Here is a 16,038-nt window from a genome sequence, read left to right on the forward strand (position 1 = left end):
GTACAGGTTAAGACATTCCTAGTAGTTGCAGAGCTGATCCTGAGGTGGACTGAGTGACTGTTTCTCCATGAGCAGGATGTGGATGTGGGAGGGCTCTCCCACACCGTCACTGGCCTGAAGAAATACACAGAGTACAGTTTCCGCGTGGTGGCCTACAACAAACACGGGCCTGGGGTGTCCACGCAGGACGTCGTCGTCAGAACCCTCTTAAGACATTCCTAGTAGTTGCAGAGCTGATCCTGAGGTGGACTGAGTGACTGTTTCTCCATGAGCAGGATGTGGATGTGGGAGGGCTCTCCCACACCGTCACTGGCCTGAAGAAATACACAGAGTACAGTTTCCGCGTGGTGGCCTACAACAAACACGGGCCTGGGGTGTCCACGCAGGACGTCGTCGTCAGAACCCTCTCAGATGGTGAGCTGCTCTCTTCTTCCTGAGTCTTTGTGCAGGAATTAGCTGGCAATTTCCTTGAAGTGAATTTTTAACCAGACTTTTATGGGTTTTGTTCATTGTTGCCCTGTTTTATTAGTGGTATTGTTGTTGCATATGGCTGTTCATGGTGAAAATTCCCCCGGAGGCCTTCCAGGTTGGGTGGAGGAAAATTACTGCACCTGCAGAAGTATCTGGGATTGTGATTACAGAACAATGGTGTCCTTCATTCCAGTATCAGTACTTTATTTCATGGATTATTGAGTCTACAGAGTATTGAGAGCAGACAGAAAAATAAATGCATTGAATGCAGCAGCTCCGAATTATTTTTTAGGTTCTCTAACATTTTTAGTTTTGAGCAGACCTTGCTTTTAATTGTATTCCTGTGAGAAAATGTTGAATGCACTCCACAGCTACCATTAAACTAGTTGTATGTAATAGAGCAGGATGTGGTGACAGTATTTTTATAAGGCAAATAAAGAGGTAATGTGAGCAAACAGAGATAGATGAGCAGCTGTAGAATGATCAGGGTTAATGTTAACTTACATTTTTTACAGAGAAGTTTATTTAGATATGAGAACTGTTAGATGGGAAATGAGCTGAGTGTGGAATCCTCCCCCAGGAGTGACTTAAAGCAGAACAGATGGGCAGAGAGGAGTATTGTCCCAACTTCCCTCTAGGCCTGAGCTTGTTTCTGGGGGCACTTCTTGACTCTGCAGGTTCCTGTGTGTTTGCTCTTTCAGATTCTCTTCTGTGAAGCCTTTCAGCATCCTCTTTAGCCCACACCACCTTTTATCCACAACATCAAGTGGACTAAGATTCTACAAATATATTTTCTCTGAAAAATATCCCCTTTTTGACTGCTTGACCCTGCTGTGTGTTAGTGTTACTTGTTGCCTGTAGCTGTGCTGCCTGAGAGGAGATAATCAGTGTTTCTTTTCTCCCTTGCACTTTTAAAAATGCAAGTAGAGGGGACTAAAACAGTACCAAAGTGTGTCATTACTTGCATTTGACTGACCTTTTTGGCTCCTTCACTGAGATGAAAACATTCCAAGGTCTTTCTGCATTTCTTTGCCATCAAATGGTACCACAGGAGCTCCAGAACTCATGTCCCACCACCTTCCTTCCTCCCTTGCCTTTCTTGTAACCAGCTCTTCACTCAGGCAAGCACTTCTCTCCTATCTCCTGTTGCTTCATTTCTTAAGAGCTCTCCAGCAGGTCTGTGATGTGAGATTTCCCTGGAAAAAGTAGGAAATGCATATTATTGTTTCTATTATAACTCCTGTTATCTCTGAAGTTCATGCTTTATTGTTCAGTTTATTTGATAGCAGGAATTTCTTATTTACTCGAGTTTCTCAGTGGATCCCATTTTAATCCTGGCACCACATTTGCCATCTCCATGTATCAAGGTAACTTGAGAGAGGATATACAACTTATGCAACTGTTTCATTTCCAAGTTCCCTGGGAAATCCTGGATGGACAGTACCTAACCCTGACAAGAAGCTGCTGTTCCTTATATCTGACTCTTCCACAATCCCTGACATGGACATTTTGGTTGGGGAGACCCTGTGAGTCCCTTGTCAGCATGTCATGGAAGCCTCTGCTTTTCCTTTCCCTCACTATGAATGCAAAGAGATTGTTGTGTGGCCTTGTCTTTGTCTTTTCCTGCCCTACCCTGACCATTTGCTAGCTCTGATTTCTCTAAAGGACTTCACCTCCTTATTTGTGTGAAGAAGAATTGTTAGTTACAATGTCATTTTCAAGTTTTCCTGAATTTCTTTCTTCTTCAGCTTATGTATTCATGTTTAACTGATAGATATGTATTTTCTAAAGCTTTCTGAAGGATGTCATCTTGCTTCTTACAATCTCATAACCCTGCTGCTTAACCATGCTGCTCTGCCCTGCAAGCTCTCAAATCTTGGAGGAAATGATGCACATTTTCTTCTTGTGTTTTCTTACTGCAATGTCCATGAGCAATCTCCGTGTTCCCTGCAGGGATTTCTCCCTAAGCTTCCTTTAGCCATGACTTAACAAGCATCTGCATTTTTATGTAGGTTTTTGCTCCTAATCTGTTACGGTGCCTTGTTGCAGGGATAGCTCTTCAGGTATTACCATTTGAACTGAGGTTTATGTGCTGCTCGTGAGGATTGCTTCTCTTCCCGTGGAATTCCTGATCAGGGATTACAGCTGGAAATGTAATCTCAGCATCGCAGCCTGACCAAGGCATTTCCCTCAGCAGCTGCTCCTCACAGTCTCAGAGCCATCAGTGTGCCCTGGTCCTCCTGCCTGGCTGGTTTCTGTGTGCTGTGCCAGACCAGGCAATGTCTTTCCTCTGGAACCATGGAATAGCAGCTCGTAGGAGATCTGTGTTACTTGTTGGCCTGGTTCACTTCTAACTCTGGTCTGACTCTGAGCTTGCTTTGATACGAGATGCTAGGAAGAAACTCTTTACTTGAAGGGTGCTGAGGCACTGGCACAGGTTACCCAGAGCAGCTGTGGCTGCTCCATCCCTGGAAGTGTTCCAGGCCAGGTTGGATGGGGCTTGGAGCAACCTGGGCTAGAGAAAGGTGTCCCTGCCCATGGCAGAGGGTGGGACTGGATGAGCTTTAAGGTCCCTTCCAACTCAGACCATTCTGTGACAGAAACTGAACTGTGCATGTGGTGAGATGTTTTTGTGGCTATGTTTACACACGTGTCCTTTCTGGTGTCCCCTGATTGTCTCTCTCTCACCAAGTTTCAGTACATGCCTTAATTATCAAACTCGTGACTTTAAGGTTGTTCTGAACATAGGCACCAACTGCCTCAAACAGTCAGTAAAAAACTACTGGCTTTATTGCATCTCCCCCTCATAACTTTGCTGCTTTTCAAGGCCCCAGGCACTTTATCTCCAAGTCTGCTGACTTCCTACTCAATTCAGTTGGCAAGAGAAGGAAAACCAAATCCTCCTCATCTCCATTTCTGCTGTTGGGTAGTGGGTGAGGGGTATTTATTTAACCCCACCCCAGTGTACCTTTCACTTATCCCAGGGCTACTTTCACCTCATGCATCCTGTGTTCTCTGAGGTGTTGTTGTGGATAACAATCTTTATTCCTGTTGTGTTCCTTCCCTGTCCTTGTGCTTTGCTGGAGCCTTCCCTTCCTGACAGGGAGCCCTCAGTCCTGTCTGAGATAACCTTTGTGAGTCTGACGTGTGTGACAAGGAGTTCCCTGGTCTCAGGTTGTCTCTTACATTGCCTTTTTGCCTAACTTTCACTGCCATGACCAGCAAGTTGCTACAGCAAATAAAGAACTAGCAGAGTTCAGGAGTTTGAAGGCAGACACACTGTGATGCTCTTTCCACCCTCTAACAATGTGGTGACTCTGAGGTTTTCCTGTTAGAGAAAATCATGGTAACAAAAGCCATGGCTAGAACTTTAAATGTGGGTTCCCTGATTCAAGCAGCATGGAAATTCAAGGTTTGCTTTTCAGAAGTTCTCAATGCAATCTCTTTTCTTAGACTTTCCGAGAAGCAGCTTTAAATATAAAACATTTGTTATGCAGATAGCTGTGATAAGTAAAGACCGAGGTTTTCCTGTTAGAGAAAATCATGGTAACAAAAGCCATGGCTAGAACTTTAAATGTGGGTTCCCTGATTCAAGCAGCATGGAAATTCAAGGTTTGCTTTTCAGAAGTTCTCAATGCAATCTCTTTTCTTAGACTTTCCGAGAAGCAGCTTTAAATATAAAACATTTGTTATGCAGATAGCTGTGATAAGTAAAGACCTGAATAAAAAGTTTGTGATGAAAATATATAAACCACTTCAGCTAGTCACTGCAGGCTAAAAAGTACTCTGGGAAGATTTGGCAGTTCCTTTATATAGTGTTCTATGTCCTTTCATAATGAATGAGAGCAGAGAGCAGCTGGGTATGGAAATACAGTATTTGAAAATTTGGAGTTGTAATTCCTTTTATGTTTCTAGTCCCCAGTGCTCCACCACAGAACCTGACGCTGGAGGTACGCAATTCCAAGGTAAGACAGGGAATTTCCTGTGGGCAGTGGGGAAATAATGGGTCTTACACTGGCCACATTTTAGAGCTGCTTTGGGTCTCTTTTCTGTGATTCTGCTTGTGAGCTCTTTGTGCATGAGCTGCTCAGCAGGAGAAATCTGAACACTGGGCTTGAGGCATTGGGAGCTCCAGTCCAGTTCTGGGTTGTGCATGATGGGATGCACTAAGACAGGGACAGTACACCAGGGCATGGAGGCTAATGATGAAAGAGGTTTAATCAGGCACAAAAGCCTGAAGGACCAGAGCTTGAATGTGTTCCTACTGATTAACTGTTGTTTACAGCGTGTGCACACACAAATGCAAGTTTGTAGTGTCCTGGGCACTTTAGGAGAGACAATTAAATACTTGGTCATTATCCCTGTGGGATTAAGAGTGGAGATTTTTTTTTTAAAAAAAAAAGCCTTTTCTAGCAACTTTTTTTCTAAAAACCTGCATCTCCTGCCTCCCCCAGAGCATCATGCTGCACTGGCAGCCTCCTCCTGCAGGGACCCAGAGTGGGCAGATCACTGGCTACAAAATCCGGTACCGCAAGGTGTCTCGCAAGAGCGACGTCACGGAGAGCATCGTGGGCACACAGCTGTCCCAGCTCATCGAGGGTGAGCTGCTCCCTGTCCTCCACAGGGGCTCTGTGGGTGCTGGGAGTGGGCTCAGAGACAGGATTCTGTGGGGGTTTGCCTTGGAAGACAAACTGAGTAACACTTCAAATGACTGTTTGTAGGTTCTGAGGTCACAAGGGCTGGCAAGTGGTAACCCTAGTCTGGTGACCTGTTTTCTAGCCCTAATTTAGCCATGGATTTGCTAAGTGGACTGGATGAGTCCTTTTAAATCATTTATAAAAGACACAGGGGTTGCATGGAGATCCTGAGTTCATTGTGACTGCCCAAATGCCAGAAATAAAGGTGTGGAGAAGGATGCCAAAGGAACAGGCTAGGGGGGTTTGGCAGACTCACCTGTGCACGTGGATGTTGTACAGGTGTGCTCTCTGGTGCAGTGCTTGAGATGCAAATGGTCCAAAGAGAAGAAACTGTGCCTCTAGAAAAGAAAAACACAGCAGGTGCAGTAGTGCTCTCTGGTGCAGTGCTTGAGATGCAAATGGTCCAAAGAGAAGAAACTGTGCCTCTAGAAAAGAAAAACACATTTTTTTTTCACAAGATGTTTTGATTTGTTCTTAGAAATTCCAGCTCTGCCTCAGTAAGTCTGTGTTCTCGCAGAGCAGGAGTTGAGATGTGCCTGTAACTGGAATGTATTTTTGCCAGGAACAAAGCCTGTTTGAGAAGCTCCATATATCAGAATTCGAGTGCATTTTCACACTGTTTTGATTTTTGATGGTACACTCATACATACATCAAACATACAGAGTTTGCTCACTTTGCTGCCTCTACCCCACGCCTGGTTTAGCTATGGGTGTGGGTGGTTCTGTTCTGAAAACTAATTACAGCCAGAAATTAAAGCTGTTTGCAAGCAGGACCTCACAGTCTCCTCCAGCAGCCCATGGGGACAGCAGCAGTGTCACAGCCCTGGGTACCACTGGTCACAGTTTAGCTGTAACACCTAATTGGTGCCACATCTCACCTGCATCAGGCGCTGCCTCCATCCCTGTGGTGCTTGGGTGGCAGAGTGGGGGGACAGGTTTGCTACAGGTTATCCCTGTTTGAATTGGGAACTGTGTTTGCTGTGCCACAGTGGGTATTGGGTGTGACATGGTGGGTGTTCCTTGTCCCCAGGTCTGGAACGAGGCACAGAGTACAGTTTCCGCGTGGCTGCCCTGACGGTGAACGGCACTGGCCCAGCCACCGACTGGGTGTCAGCTGAGACCTTCGAGAGTGACCTGGATGGTAAGCTCACCAGTGGGACTGTCTTCCTGAGAGCAAAGCCTCTGCAGTTCATGGGCAGGGGACTCCCATGTTTGCCATTTTTAAGGCAAACCGTGTGTTTTCAGCTGTGTGTTCTCATCATGGCTTTATTTGTGATTCAGTGAAATTCATGTCTGTTTTAACAGAAAATTCTTGCCAAGTCAATAGAAAGGCTTGAAATCAACCCCTGCTTCTACACTTCATAGTGCTGTATGTTGGCACTAAGTGTTTTCTGCTAATACATACTCATTGATGAGTGACAATGAGATGTCACAGAACAATGGAAACGTTGTCACACACAGCCCTTTGCAGTCCTACCCCGTGTTTCATTGGTGCCACACTGTCTTTGACCCACAGTGGTTGGTATTTTGCCACGTGAGCAGAAAGGGGAGATTGATTATATTTGCAGTAGTGGTAGACTAGTGTGGACCATATGTCCCATCAGAAATGAACTGTCTGCCACCAGATCCATGGATTCACGATAAGTGCTCTACAGAACTGTGATATGAGCTTGTTTTCCCAACTCAGAGTTGAACAGTAACAGTAGAAAACATTCTATGACAAATTTTGACCTTTGATAGTTGGTCCAAAGAACAGTTTGCAAGTGGGAATCAGATTCTTGCAGAACTCAAATGATCAAATTTGTGAGCATCTCCCAGAATCTGACCAAGAGCCATTTAAATGGAAGAAAAGTCCATTTTTAAAAGGATGGCTGGGGGGAATCTCTGTGGAAGTGCCCACACGGAGCTGGTGGTTCTGGGTAGGCTGTCCCCATTTCAGAGAAGTGTTTAATGAGTGGGTTGCACACAAGTTCCTTTGGGCCTTGTGGACCACTCTCCCTCTTGGCTTTGTTGAAGCAGCTGGAGGGTCATTCCAGCTCGCTGCCACAGGATCCAGCCATGTCTCTCACATCTGTGTGGCTTCAGGTTGTGTTATCCTGGCAGCTGAAGATGAACTGATGCCAGTGATTCAATATTTGGGCTCTGCTGTTGGAAGCTTGCTGCAGCAGTTGGCTCAGGAAGCCCTGGGGAGCCCCTGCTGCAGTCTCTGTGCTTTGCAAAGCTGATGCTCAACTTAATCCTTGTCCTCATCCTCCCAGTGCTAACGGTGCAGTTCGGTTCTGTAGATATCTAAAAAGACTTTTTAGAGTTGAAATTACTTTCACCTGTGTGTCTGTCTTCCTCTAAGTGGATATGACACGACCTTGCAGCTTTGAGAAGCCACAAGGTCCCCAAACTCGAGTAGAGCTCTGTAAATAAGCACTTCACAAGGTAATGAAAACGTCCCTGAATTAGAGTTAACAATACTTTGCCAGAGGGTAGTGTCAGGATTAAATTTACATTTAAATAGGGCAGAGGGAAGGAGAAGAAAAGAACCTTTTGCTTCTCTGTTGACTTTGTCATTTAAATTTGGAATGTTGCAGTCCTTGCAGGAAATCTGACTTTCTCTCTGCATATTCTTGCCAATGAATAAAGTAATAAAAATTCACAGTTAAGACAAGGTAACATGATATTCACATCATTCTGTGTCCATGTGTGAGATCTTTCTGCAAAGATGATGTGTGTTTTTTGGGTTTCTGTCTTCAGTGAGCTCATGTGGATAATTTTAACACCATGCAAATGCATTTACAGCTAATCTTGCATTTCTTAGGTTCAGTAGACACGTAAGGAGTAATTTCTTTTTATTCCATGGCTGCTTCTTGAGTTGAAATAGGAAATAATTCACATTAGTGTCATCACTGTAATGGGGAGCCAGAGTGCTGCAGTCAGTGTTGGAGTTGGTGCAGGTCCCCAGGACTGCTCAGCAGGAGGTGCTAAACAGTTGTACAGAGTTTATCCTCAGTGCAGGAACTTCTGTGCAGTTACAAATGTCATCTCTCCTGTTGCAATTGGAGCTTTGCTGTATTTAATAATTGTGAACTTTAACTGATGGGCCGTGTCAGCTGGAGACTGTAAGCTCCCTGGGCTGGCAGGCCAGTGGCATATCGTGATCCAAATAATCCTATTGTGGAGCTTTATCAAATGTTTTGGAGGAATGCAGCACGTTTCACTAAAATGAAATCCCTGCAGGGAGCAGAAGGCCTTGATTTGATTTTAGAGTGGGGACTCAGCTTGCTCTCACATGGAATTGCCTGTGATCCCTGGGCACAGGGCTGGCCCCAGCGGCTGACACAGGGCTCATTTCACTTCAGAGGGCTTAGACCAAAGTTATGGAGACTGTGGGTGCAGCTGTGGGATTGCCTTTAGGTTTGACTCAGCAGTGGGGGAAAAAACTTGTAGTAAAAATACTAGGGGCTTACAGTGTCATGTTGTGGAAGTTCTTCTGGTATTGAGCATCCACATTCCATCTCTGGGGGGGTTGGGACAAGGTTTGTGTTGCTTTTGGGGGTAGGATTTGAACATTTGATATGGACTCTGTATTTTTTGATCTTTTAGCATGACTGTGTAGTTCCTGCTTATTTTTGTGCATTATGTGAACCCAAGGATTTGGGCAGTGATAAGTGTAGGACAAATGAGAATAAACCTTTGCAGCACGTGCAATGTCCAGGGCACTGATGGTTCTGAGAGCTGTGGAATATCCAGCGAGCTCAGGAATCTTTCTTTCATCATCAGTATTCTCAATACCATTATTTTAATGCCCACAAGTAAGGAATAGGATGGAATTGAAGGTAGATTGTTTTGTGGAGGGGCAGGATGGGATAAACCTAAGGCATGTTTGGAGAATTTGGTAAGAACAAGCACAACCACCCAAAAAGTCTGCCCTAAGCAGGTCTGATACTTTCTTCAGTGCAACTGTCCTTGCTTTTAAGGAGAGGGTTATTAAAATACAATGCTATACAAAACTATGGTAATTTCCTTCTGCTGTTGGAGCTCTTTGCTCTCCATTGTACACCAAAGCTCTTTCCATTGGAACGTGCTCAGTTTGACACAGACACAGAGCAGAAGTGCTTTGTTTGACCTTCCTAGCTGATGTTCCTCATGTAATTACCTTTATTTCAGACAAATCCTTGAAATCCATCATTTTTCTCTAACAGAAACTCGAGTTCCTGAAGTTCCAAGCTCCCTACATGTCCGTCCGCTCGTCACCAGCATCGTGGTGAGCTGGACCCCCCCAGAGAACCAGAACATCGTGGTGAGGGGCTACGCGATCGGCTACGGCATCGGCAGCCCCCACGCCCAGACCATCAAGGTGGACTACAAACAGAGATACTACACCATTGAGAACTTGGGTAAGGAAAGGAAATCAGCAGCCATTCCCAAAGTCTTCCCTCTTCTTCAGCACTAGTTACAACTTTCATGCTGAGCAGCAGCAAATGTCCCTCATTCTCCATGTGGAGCTGCAGGCAAAAAGAAACTGCAATGTCATCAAGATTCACTGCAGCTACTTTAAATGAAACACAGAGATTTAGTCCTCCACAGAATTCTCTTTAGGTAAAATAGCCTGAAAGCAAAAGAAGTATTAATATTGAGAAGTTCCATAAAATTGGAGGTTTGAGTCGTTTTGTAGGAGAACAGCTGAAGATGTTAGTTTGAAATTGTTTTTCCTCATTACTCTTTTGGCTGTAGATTTGCTGTGACTACAGGCTTCCACTGATGAGAGCTATTGAGTCCCTGCCCATGGCAGGGGGTTGGAATGAGATGAGCTTTCAGGTCCCTTCCAACCCAAACCATTCCAGGATTCTGTGAACACGAACAGAAGGTTCTTTCCTTCTGGAGACTTTCTCGGTTCAAATTTAGTCTAGTTATTTCATGTCTTTCAGTTTAAAAATAAAATCTCGAACAAAGAGAATATATGGAGAAGCAGAAAATAGGATTCCTTTGTGATGGTGATTTCTCTTTTCCCTTCAGACCCAAGTTCCCACTACGTCATAACCCTGAAAGCCTTTAACAACGTCGGGGAGGGGATCCCCCTGTACGAGAGCGCGGTGACCCGGCCACACTCAGGTAAGGGCCAGGGCTGCTCACCTTGCACAGCAGCTGGGATGGATGATGTGCAGTGCAAGAGTCTTGTTTGCCAGGGCCATCAAGTGCTCTCCATCCCTGTAACTGATTGGCCTCACCGTTCTGGTGATTGCCTTGCACGTTCCATATTAAACCAGCTTAATTGGGTCCATTTGCGAATTACAAAACTTAACCTTTCAACTACTAATCGATGCTCTTCTTCCAAAAGGTAACATTACATGAGCACACATTGTGTGGGTGCAGTTCTGAAGGCACAGCCCTTGTTTTGGGGTTCATGGACAAGCATAGATTTATATTTGGGCTTTCATACTGAGATTTTGACTATGGGTCCTGCATTTTCTTTGTCTCACTCTGCTGTCACTTAGACTGAACAAGTTCTTGGCAGCTCTATTTTGGTCTTGTAATACATAAATAGAAGAGTTTAAGCAGAAGAACTTGTTTGCAAGTGAGCTATTGCCATGCCATGGCTCCTTGTGCTCCTACCAGCCTGGTGACATCACTGAGGGGTTTAGTGTAGGTGTGGCATTTTGGTTTCATCCTGAAGAGCAGGATGGGTGTAGGTGTGTTTTGGTTTCATCCTGAAGAGCAGGATGAATCCTTAGAGATTTCCTAGAGGACACTGGAATTGCAGTTTCACAGTTACAGCCAATTCTCTGATACTTGGAACTCAGTGGGTATAACATCCTTGATAAGGTGCTGGGGGTTCCCTGTAGTGTCGGTGAAGTGGCATTTACCCACCCAGAAGTCCAACTCTTTGTCCTCCTCATTGAGGAGCGGACTCAGTGGACATTCTGGGGCAGATAAGGCTAAAATGACTTTGTTTGGGATTCTCAGGCTGTGGTTGAGTGCACTCAACACTAATACCATTAAGTATGCCTCAGCATGTACATGTTGTCTTACTGTCTTGAGGGAAGACAATGCAAGAGTAATGTTATTGGCTAGTCTGATGTCACCTATTAACTCTGGCTTTTCTCTCTTTTTCTCCATTCCTCACCTTCCATCTCATTGCACTACCCTGCATTTCCCCTTTTTTTTTTTTGGTTCACATGGAAATGTCACCTTCTCCCTTTTTAATTATAATACACGACTTTTTACCATCAATTCCCTAGACACTTCCGAGGTTGATTTGTTTGTTATTAATGCTCCATACACTCCAGTGCCAGATCCATCTCCCATGATGCCACCGGTGGGAGTTCAGGCTTCCATCCTGAGCCATGACACCATTCGGATCACTTGGGCAGACAACTCTCTGCCGAAGAACCAGAAGATCACGGACGCTCGTTACTACACAGTGCGCTGGAAAACCAACATTCCTGCAAATACCAAGTACAAGGTACTGAGTCCCAGCAGCACCACAGTGGCTGTGAGGTGCCAGGAGGAGTCCAGTGTGTGAGTCGGGGTGAGGTGACAGCTGAGGGGAACGATGAGTGCACAGAGATCACTGCAGAGCTGTGCCCAGGGTGGTTTGAGGTGCAGGATCCAACAGGTTTAGTGGAAGCTGTTGGGTGTGTGTCTCCTGTGTGGAAGAGATGGAGCTGAGTGTGTTGTGAGAGTGGGTGGAAGAGCTGGCTCAGGGAAGGAAGACAGACACTCCAGAGTGATGTTCCTCTCTGGAGCCATGGGCACAGTGACAGTATGATACTTTCTCTCCCCCCGCCACGATCCCTCCCTCGGTGTGAGCTGTGTGCTCACCTGTGGAGAGGCCAATAGTGCATTATGAGGTGTGTGTCACTGACAGCTTCTCAACAGGCAGCAGAGTCTGAGTCATGCAGGGGAAACAATTCACCCTGGTGGTCTTAAGTTTCTTTTACAACCTTTCCTGTTCAGGCAAAGTTGATAGTGAACCTTTCCTTTGGGAACTGAATGGATGCAAAATACACAGCGATAGCTTGATGATATCCCTGCCTCCCTCCATTTTCCTCTGTTTTGATTTGGAGACTGGATTTGGGGGTTGGTTGGATTTATTTTTTTAGTTTTCAGAGTTACCTGGAGGCCTCAAAGCTGCTGACTGCAAATTTCACATTTGCAATGAGACTCAGAGGAACTGGTTGTTAAAATGCCCAACCAGAGCAGATCCCTTTATGCTCCTGCAGAGCAATCTGGTTACAAACCAGATTGGTTTTTTATTGAAATGAAAAGATGTTATGTGTGTGTTCCTCCTCTGAAGGCAAGTTACTTCCAAGGCCATGTTCCTGAGCTGTGTGCAGAGGATGTCTTGGGAGTGATTTATATAAAGGTACAGTTTCATTAGCTAATTGCTTAAAGAAACCACCCTCAGTGGTAAGTGAAATATTCCCACCGTTCCTAGTGGCCAGAGGGCAAGAAGATTTATTGTGGGCCAAAAATAGTATGTAATGATGAATATTGTCCAAAATTACTCATTGTAAAAAGCCTTTGCCTGAAAGGACAGAAGTTTGAGGGAGTTTGCTCTCCTCATGTGTAGCTCATGATGTCTGAAGCAGCCACATGCTGCTTTTGCAGTCAGAAACACTCTCCTGTGCTCTCTTGGACAATAATTGTTCACTTTAAGGAGGCCAAAAGCTCTTTCCAGCTGTGTGGTTCAATAAGCTGCTGCATTTCAGTCAGGTCTGTGGTGACTGTGCTCAGAGTGAGTGTGTTGCTTGTCGTGGCTCCTGCAGCTCTGGTAGTCACTCGTGTGAGGCTGTGCACCCACTTCATCCGAGCGTTCCACCCCAGCCTGTGTCAGCTCTCCAATATCCAGAGCTCCATCTGCTCAGCACTGTGTTCTCCATCCATCCCTCTCCTCCACAAACTGGATGTTGAGACCATTCATTCGGATCTGCCTTTGCTCCCCACTGCTGTGCCAGCAGCACAAACTGCTGAAGAAGAGGCTGTGTGCCTCAAACACAAGTGATTCCACCTTAAGGAGCCTTGTTTTCCTCAATTTGTGTAGGAGTTGTGTCAGTCTAGAGCCTGTAAACATAGGAACAGATGGGATACAGTTCCTGGAGCTAAGAGGCTCTGCTGTGCTGTGGACCATGTCATGCACTGGTGTGGATCAGGAGTGCTTCAAAGAACCTGTTGGTGAGGGAGTTGTCCTGCTCACAGCTGCCTGGGATCTACCAGAGAGCTCTTAAGCACAACCAAGAATACTGAACCTTATCTTAGATCTTTTAGGACTGCAAAAAAGGAAAATAAATAGTTCAGGGTAATACTGATGAAGTTTATGTCTAGTGGATGAGCAGGATGTGGTACCATGGGATGTGTTGGGATCTTGAAACTGTAAGTGGTGTTAAAAAATGGAGAAAGCAGAGAGGTCTGACACTGGTGTGGCTTTGATGTGTCATTTGCATTCAACGTGGTGTGCAGGGAAACTAAAAGACACCAAGATTCAAAGCCATAGAGGAAAACCAGCACTTCAGCCAGTCAAAGGAGCCCAGCAGCCATGTGTGGCTGTGGCTGAGAGTGACCAAGGGCTATAAACAGAATGGAATGTTTCAGTGCTGCTGGGAATTTCCATAGGCATTTTGGAGAGGAAGAATTGGTGTGCATTTCAGGGCTAAAGCAGCTCATAATGCAAGATGCTGGGAAAAGATTTCTCCTTTAGCCCTGTCATTCCATCACTGTCCCAGCCCAAGGGAGCTGTGCTTAGTCCAGCTTTGTCACAACCATCCAGCCACAATCCCTTTTATTCCAGAACTACACTGAGTGTCTATCACGTAAAGGTCTAAAGTTAATAGAGGGTTTTATTCATTTGGTGAGTCCTTTTTGTCTGTCCACCCCTATGATGTGTGGGAACAGGCAAAATACTTGGCACAGTACAGTTCTGGGCCCCTCAGTTCAGGAAGGATATTGAGGTGCTGGAGCAGGTCCAGAGAAGAGCAATGAGGCTGGTGAAGGGACTGGAGCACAAGTGCCATGGGGAGAGGCTGAGGGAGCTGGGGGTGTTCAGCCTGGAGAAGAGGAGGCTCAGGGGAGACCTTATCACCCTCTGCAACTCCCTGACAGGAGGTTGGAGTCAGGTGGGGGTTGGTCTCTTCTCCCAGGCAACCAGCAGCAGGACAAGAGGGCACAGACTCTGCCAGGGGAGGGTTAGGTTGGATATTAGGAAGAGATTTTTTACAGAGAGAGTGATCAGGCATTGGAATGTGCTGCCCAGGGAGGTGGTGGATTCAGCATCCCTGGAGGTTTTCAAGATGAGACTGGATGTGGCACTTAGTGCCATGGTCTAGTAACCACAGTAGGGTTGGACTTGATCTTGGAGGTCTTTTCCAACCTGGTTGATTCTATGATTCTACAAAGCGAAGCATCCCTTGGATCACAGTTTCTTGAACTTCCTTCTGGTGTAAGAAAAAAAGCCTCTCGCTGATACTTGAGAAATCAGGGTGTTCTGTGCAGAGTTTGGACTGTGTTACTCAGAGGCCTTTCAAGAAATGTGCCTTTACCTTGCAAATCAGTTAGTTGAGGACAGTGTTTCTGGGGACAGTGGCTGTGCCAGGTGTTGTGTCAAACACTGGCACAGCTCCTGAGTTCTGTGTTTAGATCACTGTAGGCCAAGGTAAGCAATGTACATACTGTAAATACATCTTTTTGTTTCCATAGGCCTCCAGCACATTCTGCTGATGTTGAATCCATGTATAACAAACAGCAGACACTTACAAATGGCTGAGTTACAAATTCCATTACAAGCCACGTGTAGTTTCTGTGTGTGTGATCCTAGAGAAAAAAAACCCTACATATGAGTAAGGCTTCACGCTCTCCAAGCCTCACTAGTGTGTCTTTTTAGTTGGTAGTTAATTATTTTTTGAAGTATTTAAGAATGTACTGGAAATTCTAATAGGAATTTGGGAGGCAGATTGCAAGCAGGACTGTTATTAGCTGTGCTGATTGTTTTCCCCAGCCAGATCAGCTAATGAAATGCTGTAAATTAACCCCCCAAGTAAACAGTCATTTAGCCACAGCATAACAAGAGGCCCTGGACCCTGTATTGCCTTTTTTTAATTTATAATTGACTGCTATTAAATGCTCTTGCTGATTGCAGAAGGAATTTCTAGGTGAGGATAAAACAACTTCACGTTAATACTTGATTAATGAATTTGCATGACAGAGAAAAAACCATTCCCGAATTAATGACTGTGGTTATGAAAATGTAGGGATGCTGAAATGTCTGAGACACAGGGTGTCTGAGAGCTGCTGACTGACAGCTTCCAGTTGTTCCTGACACTTGTGTTTTCCTTTCAGACTGCAAATGCCACCACTCTGAGCTATTTAGTGACTGGGCTAAAGCCAAACACCCTGTACGAGTTCTCAGTGATGGTGACCAAAGGGCGACGATCCAGCACCTGGAGCATGACAGCACATGGGACAACCTTTGAATTAGGTACTGTTTGCCTTCTGGAAGGGTTGGCATGTCACTTCATACAGCCAAGGCTGCCAGCTCTGTGTTTTTTAAACGATTCTGCTGATGAATACTTGCTGGGGGGTTTGCTTCCTTATAGTTCAGTCAGAAATTCTGATTAAAAACCAACAACATCCTTCAGAATTCAAAGGGATGATTGCATGAAGAGAATTTACATCAAATTACAGAGAAGTAATGAATAATGTACCACAGTTCATGGGCAGGAGAGAATAAAGTGTATGCTTGAGATGTCTCAGAAAGAGCACGTTAATAGCAAATACAAAGGCAAGACTTTAGCAAATAATAATTAAAATTTGCTGTAAGTGTGATGATAATTATTACAGAATGAGGAGGTGCATGAGGCAAATGAAGACAAAAAAATCACAGCAG

The 16,038-nt window shown here is 45.1% G+C and overlaps 1 protein-coding gene across 1 annotated transcript in view; it reads left to right on the forward strand.

Moving 5' to 3' along the window:
- The window catches only part of LOC103804779 (neogenin-like), a gene marked incomplete at its 5' end in the record, with an annotated part of 119,985 nt that overhangs the window by 85,292 nt on the left and 18,655 nt on the right, over positions 1-16,038 (forward strand). The window contains 8 exon segments of the mRNA XM_009077408.1: positions 276-414; positions 4,387-4,436; positions 4,926-5,070; positions 6,199-6,309; positions 9,362-9,556; positions 10,176-10,271; positions 11,399-11,622; positions 15,492-15,630. Coding sequence (XP_009075656.1) covers positions 276-414; positions 4,387-4,436; positions 4,926-5,070; positions 6,199-6,309; positions 9,362-9,556; positions 10,176-10,271; positions 11,399-11,622; positions 15,492-15,630 — 1,099 coding nt within the window.

The sequence above is a fragment of the Acanthisitta chloris genome, unplaced genomic scaffold (assembly GCF_000695815.1).
Source record: "Acanthisitta chloris isolate BGI_N310 unplaced genomic scaffold, ASM69581v1 scaffold8406, whole genome shotgun sequence".
Taxonomy (NCBI): domain Eukaryota; kingdom Metazoa; phylum Chordata; class Aves; order Passeriformes; family Acanthisittidae; genus Acanthisitta; species Acanthisitta chloris.